General features: G+C 42.3%; 2 protein-coding genes across 5 annotated transcripts; one reads left to right on the forward strand and one right to left on the reverse strand.

Moving 5' to 3' along the window:
• Positions 1–2,249: 2,249 nt before the first annotated feature.
• LOC120438170 lies at positions 2,250–7,847 on the reverse strand. 4 transcript variants are annotated; one of them, XM_039608606.1, is made up of 17 exons: positions 7,806–7,847; positions 7,441–7,519; positions 7,089–7,200; positions 6,925–6,993; positions 6,383–6,757; positions 6,157–6,258; positions 5,686–5,918; positions 5,393–5,588; positions 5,220–5,313; positions 4,464–4,544; positions 4,251–4,368; positions 4,085–4,176; positions 3,861–3,975; positions 3,392–3,493; positions 3,033–3,199; positions 2,752–2,907; positions 2,250–2,512 (listed from the first exon to the last, which is right to left on the reverse strand). In XM_039608606.1, the coding sequence occupies exons 8-16, from the start codon at positions 5,494–5,496 to the stop codon at positions 2,863–2,865; spliced, it is 918 nt and encodes a 305-aa protein (XP_039464540.1). In that variant the 5' UTR covers positions 5,497–5,588; positions 5,686–5,918; positions 6,157–6,258; positions 6,383–6,757; positions 6,925–6,993; positions 7,089–7,200; positions 7,441–7,519; positions 7,806–7,847; the 3' UTR covers positions 2,250–2,512; positions 2,752–2,862. The 4 variants fall into 4 exon arrangements, with proteins under 4 accessions (XP_039464540.1, XP_039464541.1, XP_039464539.1 ...); XM_039608607.1 differs by lacking the exons at positions 5,393–5,588; positions 5,686–5,918; positions 6,157–6,258; ... (3 more) ...; positions 7,441–7,519; positions 7,806–7,847 and having other exon boundaries at positions 4,464–4,816; positions 5,220–5,299; XM_039608605.1 differs by lacking the exons at positions 5,393–5,588; positions 5,686–5,918; positions 6,157–6,258; ... (3 more) ...; positions 7,441–7,519; positions 7,806–7,847 and having other exon boundaries at positions 4,464–4,809; positions 5,220–5,280.
• Positions 7,848–10,580: 2,733 nt separating this feature from the next.
• Positions 10,581–13,724, forward strand: LOC120438157 (tripartite motif-containing protein 16-like). Its single transcript, XM_039608589.1, has one exon. It carries the CDS (start codon positions 10,651–10,653, stop codon positions 12,325–12,327), a length of 1,677 nt encoding a protein of 558 aa, XP_039464523.1. The 5' UTR covers positions 10,581–10,650; the 3' UTR covers positions 12,328–13,724.
• The last annotated feature ends 3,243 nt before the right edge of the window (positions 13,725–16,967 follow it).

Genomic DNA, 16,967 nt, shown 5'->3' on the forward strand with positions numbered 1-16,967 from the left:
TGAACATTACCTAATAAGACTGATTCAGGACAGACAATTAGTTATGTTGAACTTTCCTAGCAGTCCTTCACAAACAGGGAACAGTCTGTCTATTCTCTCCATCTGTCAGCTGCTGCTGGCTCTTCCTCCTCTTCCTCACACACTGCTGAGTTTGTCCTGGTGGATCATCAGGGGTGCAAAGCCTCACAGATGATGTGCAGCAGTGGGTCCCTCAGTCTGTCCTCACTCTGGACACTTGCAGTTGTCACACATGGAAATCAAATGTGTGATAAGCTGCAGGATTCAAACACAAGTGTAACTTATAAATACATGTTCATACTTTTATTCCACAATCAGAGAGAAAGAAACAGAGAGAGAGTGCAGGACAGACAGACAGGTGACAGTCTCAGGTGTACACACTGCTACAAAACAGCACAAGAGAAGGAGGATTTAGTGTTTGTGTTATTACGAGTGCTAAACAAGAAGAGTTCTAGATGGTCCAGTGGACACATGTGTGACTCCTGTGATTAAAGCATCTTTCTTTCAGCTTAACGAGTGAACCGTCAGCTCGTTCAAACACACGTTAAAGTCCGTTTGGCTCGACACCACCGAACAGAGGCAGCAATATAACATAGCTAACATTAACAGTGCAGTGAATCCTGCTTGTGCCGTCATATTCAGGACTGCAAACCGAGCAGCATCACTGACTTTCAGCTTGTTGTGTTTGTGGATATATGACTGACTTTAATTATCCATAAAATCATCACATTCTCTGTGAGATTAAGGTCGACTACATATATATATATTTAGAAGTAGAGGCTTTAAAACCAAGTTACCACTGAAAGTACAAACATCACTAATGTCACATAACTTTGCCGACATGTGGCCAACAGTAATGTTTTAATGTTCTTAAACATTCGCACATAAATAAGTGACATCATATTCAGTACTTACTTTTGACAGTTCACTCTTCGGCCGCTCCCTTCTGCCATATTTTGCAGCAAAATTATCCACACCCACCGCCGCGCTATGGATTGTGGGATATATGGGGCCACGAAGCGTGCACCGGACCACGCTTGATATTTGGGGAAATCGACGGCGCACTTTGAATTGGGACAGCCGTCGTCGCGTGGCGGTGACGTAATCGCACTTGAAATGCGTACTTCAAGCGTGCAGACCCTGAATTGGGACACAGCCAGTGAGGGGTAGGTGAGTGCAGTCCTTATATAACGAGTGACAGGTGAGTGCAATTAAGAGCAAGCGCCACACCCAATCAAAGGTGAGGAAAAGAAACAAGGTGCATCTGGTGAAGTGAATGTGCTGAAAGGTGAGCCTTTACAACACTTGCATTAGGAGGCACCCGGGGCCAACCGCACCAGCATATGGTCTCACAAGGGCCCTGAAGATCTCATCTCAGTACCTAATGGCAGTCAGGCTACCTCTGCCGAACACATGGAGGGCTGTGCAACTCCCCAAAGAAATGCCACCCACTGCCAAACCGTCATGCTGGAAGATGTTGCAGGCAGCAGAAGGTTCTCCACGGCGTCTCCAGACTCTGTCACAAGTTCTCAGTGTGAACCTGATTTCATCTGTGAGGAGCACAGGGTGCCAGAGGCAAAGTTGCCAATCTTTGTGTTCTCTGGCAAATGCCAAACATCCTGCACGGTGTTGGGCTGCAAGCACAACCCTCACCTGTGGACATCGAGCCCTCATGCCACCCTCATGGAGTCCGTTTCTGACCGTTTGAGCAGACGTGCACATTTGTGGCCTGCTGGAGGTCATTTTGCACGGCTCTGGCCTTTCTTTCCTACTGCACAGTACCTTCCCTTACCGTTAGTTTCCTATTCTTTTACTTATTCTTTGATGACGGTTGTCTTTCTAGATAAGCAATTTCATTTGCTCTGGGGCGAGTCACTGGCTTGGGTGCATTCTGGGACTGTCAGTTCACCAGTGTGCTGGCATGCTTCTTAATAAACACACCACTACAGCAAACATCTCAATTGTACTTGTTGATTTCTTCGACAAAACACTGAACAAAAATTTCCTTGTGAGTGTGCTGCCTGGTGCTTTTAAATTCTGTGGTAATTTGAGCAGCACAGAAAGCATTCCATGAATTAAATTATGTTAGTCTATCTGAACATGTACACCAGTCATTAAATTACATGGGAAAGCATGATTATGGGTAAACAACTGCACCAAGGGAATTTTGAGAAGAACATTTTTCTTCTCAAAATGTAAAATGTCTGTTGAAAAATCACATTAAACAGAGATGTGATTAACTTTTTATTTTACCAAAAATAACATCAAGGATGACACAATCAGTCTTCATCAGAAGTGCTCAAATCACTCTCAGTGGCATCGTCTGGAATGTCCTCCTCCTCCTCCGAGTCCATTTCCAGGAGTGGTTGGTGGCTGAGGATTCTCTTGTACGTGTCCTTTATTTTGAGCATTTCAGCTTTCAGTTCACTTTGTTTTTTTAAAACCAGGCTACAGAGTCCCTTCTGTGCATCCTCCGACATGCCAACAAGGGAGGCTGTAAAAAGAACAAAACAAATAAATATGAGTAAAGTAAAAAAAACAAACAAACAAAAAAAAACCTCACCTCATAAACACAAGGAATTAGGATCCTGTAATTAAACTTTTTTTTTTTAAAGGGAGAAGGCAGTGTTATCTAGCAATCAAGATATAGGTAAAAGATCCAGTAAGACTTTAGCATCTGCTCTTATTTTCAATCGATTCATCAAATAATGAATAAATAAAAGATGTGCTTACAGTCTGAGGAGATTGTCCCCAACACCACAGATCGCATTCGCAACACTGTCCAGTGATGCCACATCTCCCTGCAAAGGATCATCTCCTCCTCTCTCAGGCGCCTCACAGCCATCACCTTCTCAAAGACCTTTCTCTTTGTCTGGAGGTCAGCAGCAGCTACAGTTTAACAACATCAGATGGGAAAACATAGTAGCACGTTATGACTCAAGAACCAAACATTCAACTACTGCTCAGATACTGGGAGTTTGTTTAAAAAGGGTATTTATAAATCAAGAGCTTACGTTCACTTGTGCTCTGCCAGAGCCAAATGTCGGTCTGGATGAGGGCATCACTGGATACGATTTGTTTGTTGGTTCAGCAAGCTTGTTGTAGTCGTCAACAGCAGCCGCCAAGCGTTTCTTCTCATCTAAGATGACCTTGCGAATTCTGTGTCGCCTCTTGTTGCTATCTGTAAATAATCATAAAAAATTCACACCTTCACATAATGTATATAGTTACATTTTAAACTACACTCATCAATTTGTTTGCTAGAACACGCATCACATCCAGATTAAACAAACCTGGATCTGATTTTATTCTGTTTACAAAGTAGCTGTACAAGCTGAACATCAAACGGTCCATTTCAAAGAAACTGTGACACCATTTTGTCTGTAAAGACTTTGTGTTCGCACTCTGATGATGACAACAAGCTCCTCTATTCGTGCCTGCAACGCTCCAAGGCTGCCATCAGTTTGATCAGTTTCTAAGTGAGAGGAATATTAATCAGAATACAGGATGAGTAACAGTCACCAAACTACAGTGGACTCTGTAATCACTGACTTGATGCTATTCATTATAAGACATCTGTAGCCTTCATGTGCTGCATTATCATGAGATAACAAGTATGTTGGTGTTCAGGTTTATAAAACCAACTAGTACGACATCATTTCAACCCAGGTTCAATCCAATTTGATCAAACGCAACAACTCTGCCATAAATTCTGCTTTTACAAGGCTTATTTTTCTTTGTTTGTTGACACTGTCAGAAAGATATTAATTCTACCTTAAGTTCTTTAATGAGGCCATGGTGGGTCCTATTGTTATACACGAGTGCATTATATTGAGACTCACCTTCAGCCCATTTCTGCACATCGGCCACCCATTGCTGCAGGGTGTCGTCATCCACACCCAGCTCATTTTTGGTCGCATTCAGGCTCTCCACTTGTTCTCTAAGGATCCTTATGATCTAAGAATACATTAATAAATGTCATTCACATTGATGTTTTTACAGTACAGGTGTTTTTCCCCCATTACCACACACATTAAAATGGGTGTTGAAAAAAAAAAAAAATCACCTTGAGATATCTCTGGCTCAAAGTGCGGCCCAGTTGTTCCACTTTCCTTTTGTTCCACCCCAAAGCCAGGAGGGTCAGCATGTCTGTTCGCCCTGCATTTCAGTTAGTATACAAATAAGAATTAATGAGCAGGAGACTGAGTGGAATCTCAGACACGGACACATACCTGCTTTAGACATGTACTTCGTTGTGATGGCCGCCCTAGACAGGAAACTGTTTACTTGTTCCACCTCTTCTCCAAATGTTGAACCGGCCCCATCCTGAAACGCACCTCCCCATTTGATCTATAGAAAGGAGGTCACAATACATGACTGCTGAATTCATTCAACCTTATAACAAAATGTCTCAAACTAATCCAAAACTACAAGCTGCAGTATACCTCGCATTTCCAAATGAGAGCCTTTGCATGCATGACGGAGAGAAAAGGACGCATTGACAAGAGGTTCCTCAGCTGAGCCACCTTGGTTAAATATGGGAAATATTTACAGGCCACATCGGAGCAAAGGAATGTAATATGTCCTGGGATGCTAGCTGCCAACTTCCTCTGGAGAAAAAGGGGGTAAGCAAAGATCTCCCCTGGAAACATGTTCAATGCAGCTAAGAGGACTCCGTGGCGACAAAGAGCTATTTCCATGCCCTCTTCATCCAACTTCCCAGTGGACTTTTTGGACGACTCCTTTGCTGCTGTCCAAGATGGAAGATCCGCACAACCCTTTCCCCGGGACCTATACACTCAAAGATTTTAACATAAAAGACATGACATGATTAAGCCCTATCAGGGACAAACTTTTTAAAACAAATGCATAACAATTAGCTGAATTAGCCTTAAGTCACACAAGGCCTCATATCTCCCCAGGACAGCACTGATAACACAAAATAAAAATCATGTTGTTGGTTTTTTTTTTAAATACACATGGTGACAAAATTAAGTATACATTAAGAAAAAGTAAAGTAAATAGTATTATAACAACACCAAGAGAAAAATAAAATAAATATCCACCCATCCATATATGTATATACACACACACACACACACACACACACACACACACACACACCTGTGTTTATGGTTATGGCGTTAACGTCAGTTTAACAAGATTAACGCTGACAGCACTAATATATATGAGTCTCTTACATCATTTGTGTGTCTCTGGATGTATTTCATAAACTCAGCAACTTCCTCATCTTTTTCAATGAAGACACCTTCAAAGTTCCCCTGCTCTGAAGTGCTGAAAGAACACAGTGACAGTCTTTTGAAAAGAAACATTACAATACATTTTTGATTTATGTACACAATGCATAACGTACCTTGCATTTGATTTAAAGCGATAAAGCTTACGGTTTCCATCAACTGACACGGCAAGCATGTCTGGAGTGCAGGCAGGGCAGCTAAAGCATGGCTCCTTGCACATCCTGTCCACCTCAAACTTTACAGCACTCCACTCCAAGAAACTTTTACTGAAGGCACCATATTCGGCTGATATTAGGCTGATATTCGGCCAGTCTTTTAAGTAGAGGACAAACAACAGAATATTCAAGGACAGTCATCATAAACATTGATTTGCACAATTTCCTTAAACTTGGCAAATTTAGAAACTCACCCTTCCAAAATGGGCTGTTCTTTCATCCAGCATTTTGACAAATGCCTTAAGTGACATCCCTGGTGCAGCCTTCTTAATGTCATAGAAAGACTGAAAGACATCCATTGAAAACAGGGTGCAGAAATTTAAGGTGCCAGGCCAATATCCACTACCCAGGATGTCCTTAACTGAGGGGGACCACATTAGGCCACAGCTGGTGCAGCTCACCACTGGCAGTGCAAGGTTATAACGCCCTTTAGGAAGGATAAGGATAAATTCAGTCATGGCTCAACAAAGAGATTCATTTTTTTCATGTTGTAAAGATTTCATGTTGTTTTCAAAGCGGTCTGGTAAATCCAAATGACCTCTGACAGGTGCCCACATATACTGTGGGCCGAGGGTAATTCAAAACAAGATAGCAATGTACAATTTGCAATAAAACCTGCAAACACATCTATTGTGCATGTACTGTGTGACAAAAGGGCAACTTACCATTTATGGTTACAAGAGCCACAGTTGCGCCGGGTGAAACCTCAACGTTACCTGCTGGGCAGTCACACACATGGTCTGGCCTTTGCACAGGCAACAGCCGAACTAACATTAAAAACACACAATATATATAAAAAGAATTGGAAATTAAATGATACACAATAAAAATACAATAACAGCACCCACTCATAGTAAATAGCAAGAAATGCATAGGACTTAAAAACCGTACCTATTGGCTTGTGAAACTCTGATGAAGGCTGCAAAAACCCTCCTGTTACTGCCTCTCTGTTGTGCAGGACAAAGCGTGTGTGAACTGCAATATCACACTCAGCACAAAGGAATGGAAGAGGCAGGCAGTCCAGACACCTCACAACTACTTGTTTGCCACACTGACACACACGGTGTGACTGTGGATCCAGAGTAGCTAACATATTGTCTATAAGACAAGGCCTGGTCTCTTTCCACTTTTGCGAGGACACCATGTTTCTGATCTCCCAGTGAGTAGCAGCTGACTCAGACGACGTCTCACAAGTCATGGCTGCGTCCTCTTCTCCATCCTCCAACAACTGAAGGAGCTCCTGACGAAGCACCTCAGTTCCATACACTAACAGAAAAAAAAGAAGAAAGAAACTCTGCCACAAAGTGAAATAAACACTCTAGTCAGTATGTTTCTTAGGACTGCACAAAAGCCCTGCCTAACTCAACTATAACAACAAATATAAAAGTAAACTTGAAAAAAGAAATCACAATATATACAAGAAGGTAAAGTACCTTTTGTTGGGTTGAAACTGGCAACATAACTAGGTTCTTCATGTGGACGTTGATGCTGATCTGTGGACACTGGAAAAAAAAAGAGATTGAAGAATATTTACTTACTGAAATTCTTTGGTGAAAACAAGTTGTGAGATAAAATCAATGGTTGTGAGAATACTGACCACGTGGCATGCAACTAGTACTTCGACTGGATGATGGTCTTTGAGGAATAAAATCTCCCTGTCTGTCACGTTTTTTCCAGCGCACTGGCTGAGGTTCACTCTGTGCATCATTCTACGCAATTAACAAGGAAAAAAGGCAACACCTAAAATACAGTCCATGATTAAAGCAAAGATTATCAAACATCTTAAGTTAACCAACTTAATTTCACATAAACTTACATATACACATATATAAAAATGTATTAAAAAAAATTGCAAATAATATAACGTTTACTCCGTCCAATAAATTAGACACGTGTGTTCCCTCTTTAACAACTGTTTCCACTACATCACATTTTAAAAATAATGTTACCTGCATATCTTGAAGGAGTTCGTCAGCAGCTTGAAGCTCTTCCTCCAGCTCGGGATCCTCTGAATCACTCATTTTCAAACTAAAGAGGAAAGAGATTTTTGCAGAACTCAGTGACATAAACACATAACTAACGCAATTCAAATGATTTTCAGTCTTGGTGCTCCGGTTAACATTAGCAATTAACGTTAGCATCATCAGTTTGTAAAGAGCTAGCAGAACTCTCAGCGCAAAAACTGCTTTACACACCATGTGAGGCTATTTTGCATCACACAACTCTTTTAATGTTTGTAATAGATTTAATCCATCATCGTTGGATTAAATTGCTAATGCTGCAGTAGCCACGTGTAGTCGTTACCGTACTCTACCTAGCAAGCATGCTGACGGTAGCTGTAGCCATTTTTAAATGCATTAAACCGTTTCTGAGATCAGTCACCCCGTTTGTTTGAAGTTTTTATGAAAAACAAACTTTGAAACACACATCAAGCTATTACTTTAAAAATACTACAAAGTAGTCATATATTTTTTACATACCTGCATTAGAATCAATCAATTCTGCCTCGTTTTTCTTATTCTTATAAACGGGTCTCTCCGTTCTCCCATCATCCTTTGCTTACACAGGTTGTATCTGAATGGTGAGCCGAGCGCATCCAAAACTAACAGGAGTGGTGAATGAATCTATAAATGTGTTTTACGTGTGAAATAAAAATAATAAACTTAACAAAGGATTATGTACGTTAAATCTGCGCACTTTCAGATCGTGAATCACTTTGGAAAACACTGTGTGATGGCCACAACATGAAGCGATTTTATTGTTGAATTATCAGTGATACTTTCATGTGTTTTTGTTGAGAAATGTTAACGATGTCATTATAAGAAATCCTTAAAAGACTGGGAAAAACACTTCCGGAGAGAGGGTCCTTGCTCTCCAATTAGATTGTACTTGGCGGTGTCATGTTTCGCCGGGAACGAGTTATTATTGAAGTCAAGGCTGAGGCTGAAGCCTCTGCTTGAAGCATCTTTTATCGCCGCAAGCGGGTTCATATTGGAGTGAATTGAGAACCCACAGCATTTCCTACAAACATGGAAGGGTACCTTTTGCGTCAGTATGAGAAGTTTAAGGACGTGACAAATCGTCAGTATTTTATGCGTTGGGAGTGAGAACGGGTTGTGGTTGTTGAAATTTTGTGAGCTTTAACCAATGACTTTAGAAAACTGTTTACATATATATATTTGTTGAAAGCGAGACATTTTAAATGAGAATAAGAAAGAAAAGTATTTCTTTGTGCCCTCGTTTCCCTGTTAATGTCCTGGCCCCCTGGTGTTATGAGTCTAACTCTAAGAAGATGTGAACTGTTTCTGTCTCTCAGAAACAGTTCATATATTCCCTTCAACTCATTCATGTCACCTAAAAGGTAAACCTGTTTCTCCATCACCTGTTCAGCTCTGATGATTCAGTAAGGACATCTCCTGGTTTCATCTTCATGTTTCCCTCTCACTAGATAACCAAACCGATATCATGACCAGCAGCTTTTACAGCTGTGGCTCCAGCAAACATCAGCTGATACTAGAAATTAATATTAAATAAATTCTAACAACAGCTGATCAAGCTTAAACGTGCTGCTGTTGTTTAATGCCGCATCTGCTGCTTTCTTCTTTCTGGCGCAAAGTGGGCGATAAACAAACAAGAAAGACGGGATTTGCGACAGAAAAGCCGATCAGCTGATCATTGATCAGTTTCATGATTGAAATAACAACAGGGGAGGGGAGAGAATGAGAGAAGAAGAAACAGCTGTGCAGCATAAAGACACAGAATAACTCCAGCTTTGTGTCTTTTCCATTGTAGCTGAAGTCCGGGACAAACTGTGTTCCTTTTCAGTTCAATACGAAACACGTAATATTTTCTCTGAATATGGGACGATTCCGTTTTTTACGGGACGGTTGGCAACTCTACTAACTAACCTTATGAATAAAATAAAGTTCACCATCAGTAACATCATAGCACCCACCCAGCTTTATAGAAACTCCGTCATGCTAGCTAGCACGCAGTACAAGTTATTGTAACTGACTGTAAAAAGTCAGCATAACGAAAATAAACTCCACCTAAACTTGGTTTATATCTGACCCAGATAGACTGCAGGTCATAACTTCTTACCTGAAGTTCAGTTCACCTGACACTCGGACTGGCCTCACCTGCTGGCCTCCACTACTTGCTAATATTACTGAATCTGTGGAAGCTCCGCGATAGCCACCACCAAACAATTGAGTTATTTTTACACATCTGCCAGCATCTGGCTAATCCACTACCTTTCAGTTTTTATACCGTTACCAAACAAAAACCCATTGGCCCATAAAAACGAAAAATCACCATCGGGCATACCGGGCCAGTTCAGCTATGATGTATGTATGTATGTGTATGTATATCTGTAGCCTCGACACAGTGCTTCTGAACCAGTGTGTTGTTTTTTTCGACACACGCGCCGGAGCGCCAGCTTCAAGCGGGCCATCACTAACTGCCAGGTATTGAAAGCGGAGGTAATTCTGAAAAAAAGGGGCAAAAACATTCACTGATAGTATGCCTCATATACCAACTACTACACCTGCTGCACCCTCTCACCTCTGATGGTTTTTGAGGGAGAGAAAGAATTTAAACGAAAATAAACTTAAATGCAACATAGGCATCATGTCAGTGGCTGCCTTATCTGTATGTTTAGGATCATTAAACTCCTGCATTGACTAAAACTGAAGGACTGTTTGTTAACTTCAGTGAGAACTCTGACATTTCTAAAGTGAAGTTTATTTATATAGAAGAAAGTGTTAACAAGCTCAAAAGTTGTTGTGAGCAGTAAATAAAAAGGGTTAAACTGTCACGGTCCTGGTTCGGCGACCCAGTGTTTGAGTTTTGTACTCTAACATAGCATAAACACACATCATCGCTCTCAAACTGCTCCTCTTCCTGGAGTGAAGCACAGCCTGATAACCCTCCCTCTTCTTCCTGCTCTTAAACACAGCACCTCCTCTCTGTCCACGTGTTTCCTCGTTCCCTCCCCTTCAGATCTGCACTTTGAAGATGGGTGTAACCAACATGTGGTGACGTGTAACAGCTGACAGGCTGCATTCACTGCAGAAACACATGTTGTTGAGATCAGAGCTCAGACTAGTTTCCGTTATAAGGAAGAGAAAGTCACACAGTCACTGACACTGAGAGGAGAAATGGCGCAGAAAGGAGTTCAGCTGGACCAAGAAACCTTCTCTTGTTCCATCTGTTTGGATCTACTGAAGGATCCGGTAACTACAACCTGTGGACACAGCTACTGCAGGAACTGTATTAAAAGTTTCTGGAATGAAGAGGACAGGAAGGGAATCCACAGCTGCCCTCAGTGCAGGAAGACTTTCACACCGAGGCCTGTCCTGGAGAAAAACACCATGTTAGCAGCTTTAGTGGAGCAGCTGAAGAAGACTGGACTCCAAGCTGCTCCAGCTGATCACTGCTATGCTGGACCTGAAGATGTGGCCTGTGATGTCTGCACTGGGAGGAAGCTGAAAGCCATCAAGTCCTGTTTATTCTGTCTGGCCTCTTATTGTGAGAAACATCTCCAACCTCACTATGATGCAGCTCTATTAAAGAAACACAAGCTGGTGGCCCCCTCCAAGAAGCTCCAGGAGAACATCTGCTCTCGTCATGATGAGGTGATGAAGATTTTCTGTCGTACTGATCAGCAGAGTATCTGTTATCTCTGCTTGATGGATGAACATAAAGGCCATGAAACAGTCCCAGCTGCAGCAGAAAGGACTGAGAAGCAGAAGGAGCTCGAGGTGAGAACGACTAAACATCCAGCAGAGAATCCAGGGCGAGAGAAAGATGTGAAGCTGCTTCAACAGGAGGTGGAGGCCATCAATGGCTCTGCTGATAAAGCAGTGGAGGACAGTGAGAAGATGTTCACTGAGCTGATCCGTCTCATCCAGAAAAGAAGCTCTGATGTGAAGCAGCAGGTCAGATCCCAGCAGGAAACTGAAGTGAGTCGAGTCAAAGAGCTTCAGGAGAAGCTGGAGCAGGAGATCGCTGAGCTGAAGAGGAAAGACGGCGAGCTGGAGCAGCTCTCACACACAGAGGATCACAACCAGTTTCTACACAACTACCCCTCACTGTCAGCACTCAGTGAGTCTACACACTCATCCAGCATCAATATTCGTCCTCTGAGCTACTTTGAGGATGTGACAGCAGCTGTGTCAGAGACCAGAGATAAACTACAGGACATTCTGAGAGAGGAATGGACAAACATCTCACTGACAGTCACTGAAGAGGATGTTTTACTGTCACCACCAGAGCCAAAGACCAGAGCTGGATTCTTAAAATATTCATGTGAAATCACACTGGATCCAAACACAGCAAAAACACATCTGTTATTATCTGAGGGGAACAGAAAAGCAACAAGAATGGAACAACCACAGTCTTATTCTGATCATCCAGACAGATTCACTGGATGTTATCAGGTCCTGAGTAGAGAGAGTCTGACTGGACGTTGTTACTGGGAGGTGGAGTGGAGAGGTGGAGCAGTTCGTGTAGCAGTCGCATACAAGAATATCAGCAGAGCAGGGAGGGGCGATGAATGTGGATTTGGAAACAATGACAAATCTTGGGCATTACGTTGTGACATAAACAGTTATAAATTTTGGCACAACAATGTCCACATTGACCTCTCAGGTCCTCGGTCCTCCAGAGTAGGAGTGTACCTGGATCACAGAGCAGGTATTCTGTCTTTCTACAGCGTCTCTGAAACCATGACTCTCCTCCACAGAGTCCAGACCACATTCACTCAGCCGCTCTATGCTGGACTTTGTCTTGGGTTGTATAATGGAGACACTGCAGAGTTGATTAAAGTCAAATAGAGAAGACAGGTTCATGTTGATCCCTGACCATTATATGTACTTGTGTAGTTTCTAAATGAGGCTTTACATTTTAGAAGCTGAGAAGTTCAGTGGTCCATTGATGTGTGAAAATAATATTGCACTGATTCAAACTGTACTTACATTTATATACCTTACATCAATATAAATCTGAATTTGTTCTTATGGCTGATAATCATGTGAGTTTAAATGATACTACTCTTCATATTCAGTATGTTTGAAATCTTTCATCAGTCTGGTTAGTGGTTTTATTCTGTATTTGCTGTAGTGGGTTGTCAAATGCAACAATATATTGGAGCTGCAGTGATTCATCAGTTAGTCAATGATTAGAGAATTGATTGTTTTATCATTATTTTAGTCACATTTAAAGCTGGTTCCAGTTTCTGAAATGTGAAGATTGTTGATTTTCTTGATCATATATGACTGTAAACTTAATGTCTTTGAGATTTTTTTAATTGTTCTTATTGTATCTAGAGTGATAACATTTAATGTCATTTTTCAGATGACAGATGTGGAGGATAGATATGTTTCTTTGCCCTGAGCTGTGTCTGGCAGGCAGAGCGTCTCCACAAATCTGAAGCTTCTGATTTGGAGAAAATGAGCTGAGGGAGACTTCCTGTCATGTCTATGGACAAACATAGACATGACAGGAAGAAAGACTAAAGTGCAGAGGGGAGACAAACAGCTGGAAATACTTGTTGGAAAGGATTGTCATGCTTCAGAAAAACACACAGCACACACTCTAACAGTCCTTTATTTGCACTGAAGGAAACACGTGAAGAAACCAAATCACACAATAGTGAAGTGAACACATTTATAGCCACTGTTCAAGATGATGGATACAAATGAAAATCATGGAGCATTTATGCATTTTTAGGTCTGTGTCACAGAAACTGTTCAGCTATTCTCCATTTATTAGTCTATTTATCAGGAACCTCTGTTAATTTTATATGTAAAGCATTTTTCTTCTGTCATTGAACCTTTTAAGGGTTTTCTCATAGTAGTTTTGGGGAGTTTTTAATTAGATTTACATCTTCAGAATAACTTTGTGATGTCAGATTAGAAAGTCTGTGTCCAACCCTGGTGTTTGATCAGATGTTTCAGGGATCAAACATCTGATGGATGGATTTTTTTATATGAATGTTGAATTTGTTGTATTTGATTTGAGTTAGATTTTTACTGATGGATGACTCGTTGTAAAAAGTGGATCTACCAACAGTTTATTTCTTTGTTATTATGATTAAAATGTCAAACAAATATTTTTTCCACTTTTTGTGTGACAGATGCAGGAATTTCTCTGTCCTGCATGTGGAGAAATCTGCTGTTAAATCAGAACATTAACAGGTTTCAGGTTGTATTCAAATACATATTACTGTGTATCATGTGTCAGCAGGTGTGTGTTAACAGGGATTATAAGACACTTTAGTGGCTTTAATGCATATTTATATATATAACACAGTAATGCACACTGGTTCTTTACACTAAAATGAGGCAGGAGATGTGCTTCCAAGATTTATTATCCAGACAGGGAAAGCAACTTTTAAAAAAAACAAATTAAAAAACAAACAAACTACACATTCAACCATACAGGGAAGAGGAGTTCAGGACTGAGGCTTACCAGCAGGTGAGAATGGTCAACACAAGGGGAAGGCGGATCCATCAGATAAATAAATAAATAAAAAATAGATCAACTCAGACGCTTTTGAACGTGCACTCATCGTGAAGGGAATCCGGTCCAGGACCAGTCTGGGGTGCTACTGAAACAGGGAAGAATGATTAGATGATGTTTGCCGGCTGATAAAAGCAGCGTTCCCTGACACCACAACCCTGAACCCGCTGCTCCTCCCCTGCAGCCAAGCCACAAACTACACCCGCCACAAATACCTCAAACTTTACATGAGCAAAATCGTGCAGCAACAACACATTAACCTCATAACTTTTCAAGACACACAAATTTAAACAATGCTTAATCAAATAAAAGCAATACACAATTAACCCCACCTCAAACAGGTACACACACAGTAACATTAAAATCATTAAGGCTCCATTTAAGACATCGAACATGATCACTGCTCAAGTTACAGAACTGCACAAAACCACACTGAATGCAGAGGACACAAACCAATGCACACAGCAGCAAAAAGAACGACAGCAACACAACCGAGAACAAACGAGGAGCACAAAACAGGAAACCGCTGTTTGTCAAAACATCACACATTGTCAGATTGGCAGAAAACGGCGTTCACGCCGCCGTCGCTCCAGTACAGCTGAGCAGACTGCAGCCGTGGGAGAGAGTGACTGTGTTTCACACGCTCAGCTCGAGCTTTCTGATCCTGAACTTCATGACAGATCGACCACTGTGAGTAACACTGTTTGGTCTTCGGTGGACTCTGTATCTCCTAAATCAGATAACTCCACCACTGTGTGTTTGAACTCTACAGACATTATTCAGAGCGACACCTCGGTGTCAAGTTAGGACTGTTATTCCACCCCCAGACTCACCTACACGCTGTTACTGGCACTGTATCCCCGCTGGACTGTTTTATTCCTCAGCCTGTTGATTCTGAGGTTTCCCAGCCTGAGCCCAGCCACACACCATCAACAGTTGTAAATAAAACAGTGCGTGCTGAGGAGCACAAACAGTCTAAGACTGTGTGTTCTGTAGCCGATGCTCCTTCTAGTGACTGGTTTGTGTTCCAACCTGTTTTGTCTTTTCACATTTCCGGTGCTGCCCAGCCAGCCCTGGACACAGTAAAACTTCTGCATCTGAGACTTCCTGTGTTGGTCCGACAGTTTCCCCTCTGTGATCTTTTCTGCGCCTCAGTTGATAAACATAAATGGTAGCAGAGTGCAACCTGCCATAGTTAAACTGGCTAAAATGCTTGAACTTAGTGCCTCAGAAATAATTAATCAGGTTGAATTTTTTTGTTTCACAGACATTTATATGTAAAGCAGCTCACCATGCTTTGGTGTCAGTCCCTGTTAACACTGTTGTGGTATTGTTACACCCTTGGACTGTGCAGTTTATTCTGTGATGGCCTGTGAAAATACACCTGCTTCTGTAACCTCCTTCTGAGCTGAGAGTTACTGAGTTTGCTAAGCCTGAATCTGTCTATACAAAGACTCTTTCAAAGACTGCTAATTTGAACATGGACAGCTTAAGAACAGCAGAGTTGCTCAAACCAGCCTGCCGTACGTCTGTCTCCTGAAACTGTGTTTGGCACCATTAACCTAGTTTGCCCAGTGACTGTTACTGCTCCTGAGCTCCGGTCTCCACCTCCAGTTCCTGTTCCCAGGGCAGCTCGGGCCCAGCTTTCCCTTGCACCCACCCATACCATACCATAGGTCAGTTTCTAGCTCTATTATTTGTTCAGGCTTTAGCTCTGTTTCCAGGTCCCTCTCTAGCCCAGTCCTGTTCACTTGCTGCCATCCTCTGCTGAAAGCTCTGGTGAGCTCATTCAGTCAGCTGAGGACTGCATCTTTCTGACAAAGCTCAGACAGACTTTTGTACGTACCCTGTGCAGCTACAGTTAGCTTTGCCTCAGCCAGATTTTTCCACACCTGCTGGCTCTGCATCCGACTCTGCTGGGGTTCAGGAGAACTGCTCCGGCACCTCTTTGTCTCCTCTGGCGGCTCAGGAGAGTCCTTTCAGCCGCCACCTGCTCCACCATTTGCTCCATCGCCTGCGGCTGCCATGTTGCCATCTGGTCCAGTCTTGTCGGCTGTGGTTACCACACCATCGTCTGGTTCTGCACCCACCGAGCCTCCACCGGTACGCCCGGTGCCCGAGAGCCGTAGGCCACGCCCTCGTTTGCTCAGTTGCCGCCGCCGTCTTCCACGCGGCCGGCCTCCGGATCTCCTCAGTTGCCCGCGCCGCTGCCACTCTTCATGTGGTCGGCCCCCCGAAACGTTGAACTATGGACTGTTATGCCGTGCAAACAGCTCAAGTCAGAATATTTTAGACCAAAACTAACAACACTGTGAACAGCGCACAATTATTAACAAACTCATCAGTCTGATTACAGTTTATTTAGATAAATCCAACAGGACGTGAGATGTTGATGTTAAAACTGTTGCAGTGTTTTCAAATGATGGGACAGAGAGTGTGCTCCTGAATACTGAGGTGATGGAGACATTATTCATTTTTATTAAGAAATTAATTCTGTTTTTCTCCCATTGTGCTTGGAATGAGCTTGTTTCTCTTTTTGGTAATAACCTCCCCGACTCTGGAAAACCCTTTCACATGGTACTGAGGAGAGTGTCCCACCTTCCCAATTCAAAAAAACAACAGCTTGTGAGTATTTTAGCAGGAACACATTTCATTATTGACATGAACATTATCTGTAACATTTTACTGAGAAAGATCAGCTCAAAGTGTTGCCACACAGGAGGAAACCCTTCTGCTTTTAGCAGGCTCCATGGAAACAAGCTCCTCTGTGTCACAGCTGAAACTGTTCGTAACTCGCACCAACACTCGAAACACTTTCTGAACCAGCGAGACTTCAGATGTCATCGGTGACATCACTGTCCCTTAAAGAAGTGAGCCTGAATATGAGCTTCATCAAAGACTTCCTGGATTTGTCGACACGCGCCTCGTTGTTACATAACATCAATATCCACAT

The sequence above is a fragment of the Oreochromis aureus genome, linkage group 3, assembly GCF_013358895.1.
Source record: "Oreochromis aureus strain Israel breed Guangdong linkage group 3, ZZ_aureus, whole genome shotgun sequence".
Taxonomy (NCBI): Eukaryota; Metazoa; Chordata; class Actinopteri; order Cichliformes; family Cichlidae; genus Oreochromis; species Oreochromis aureus.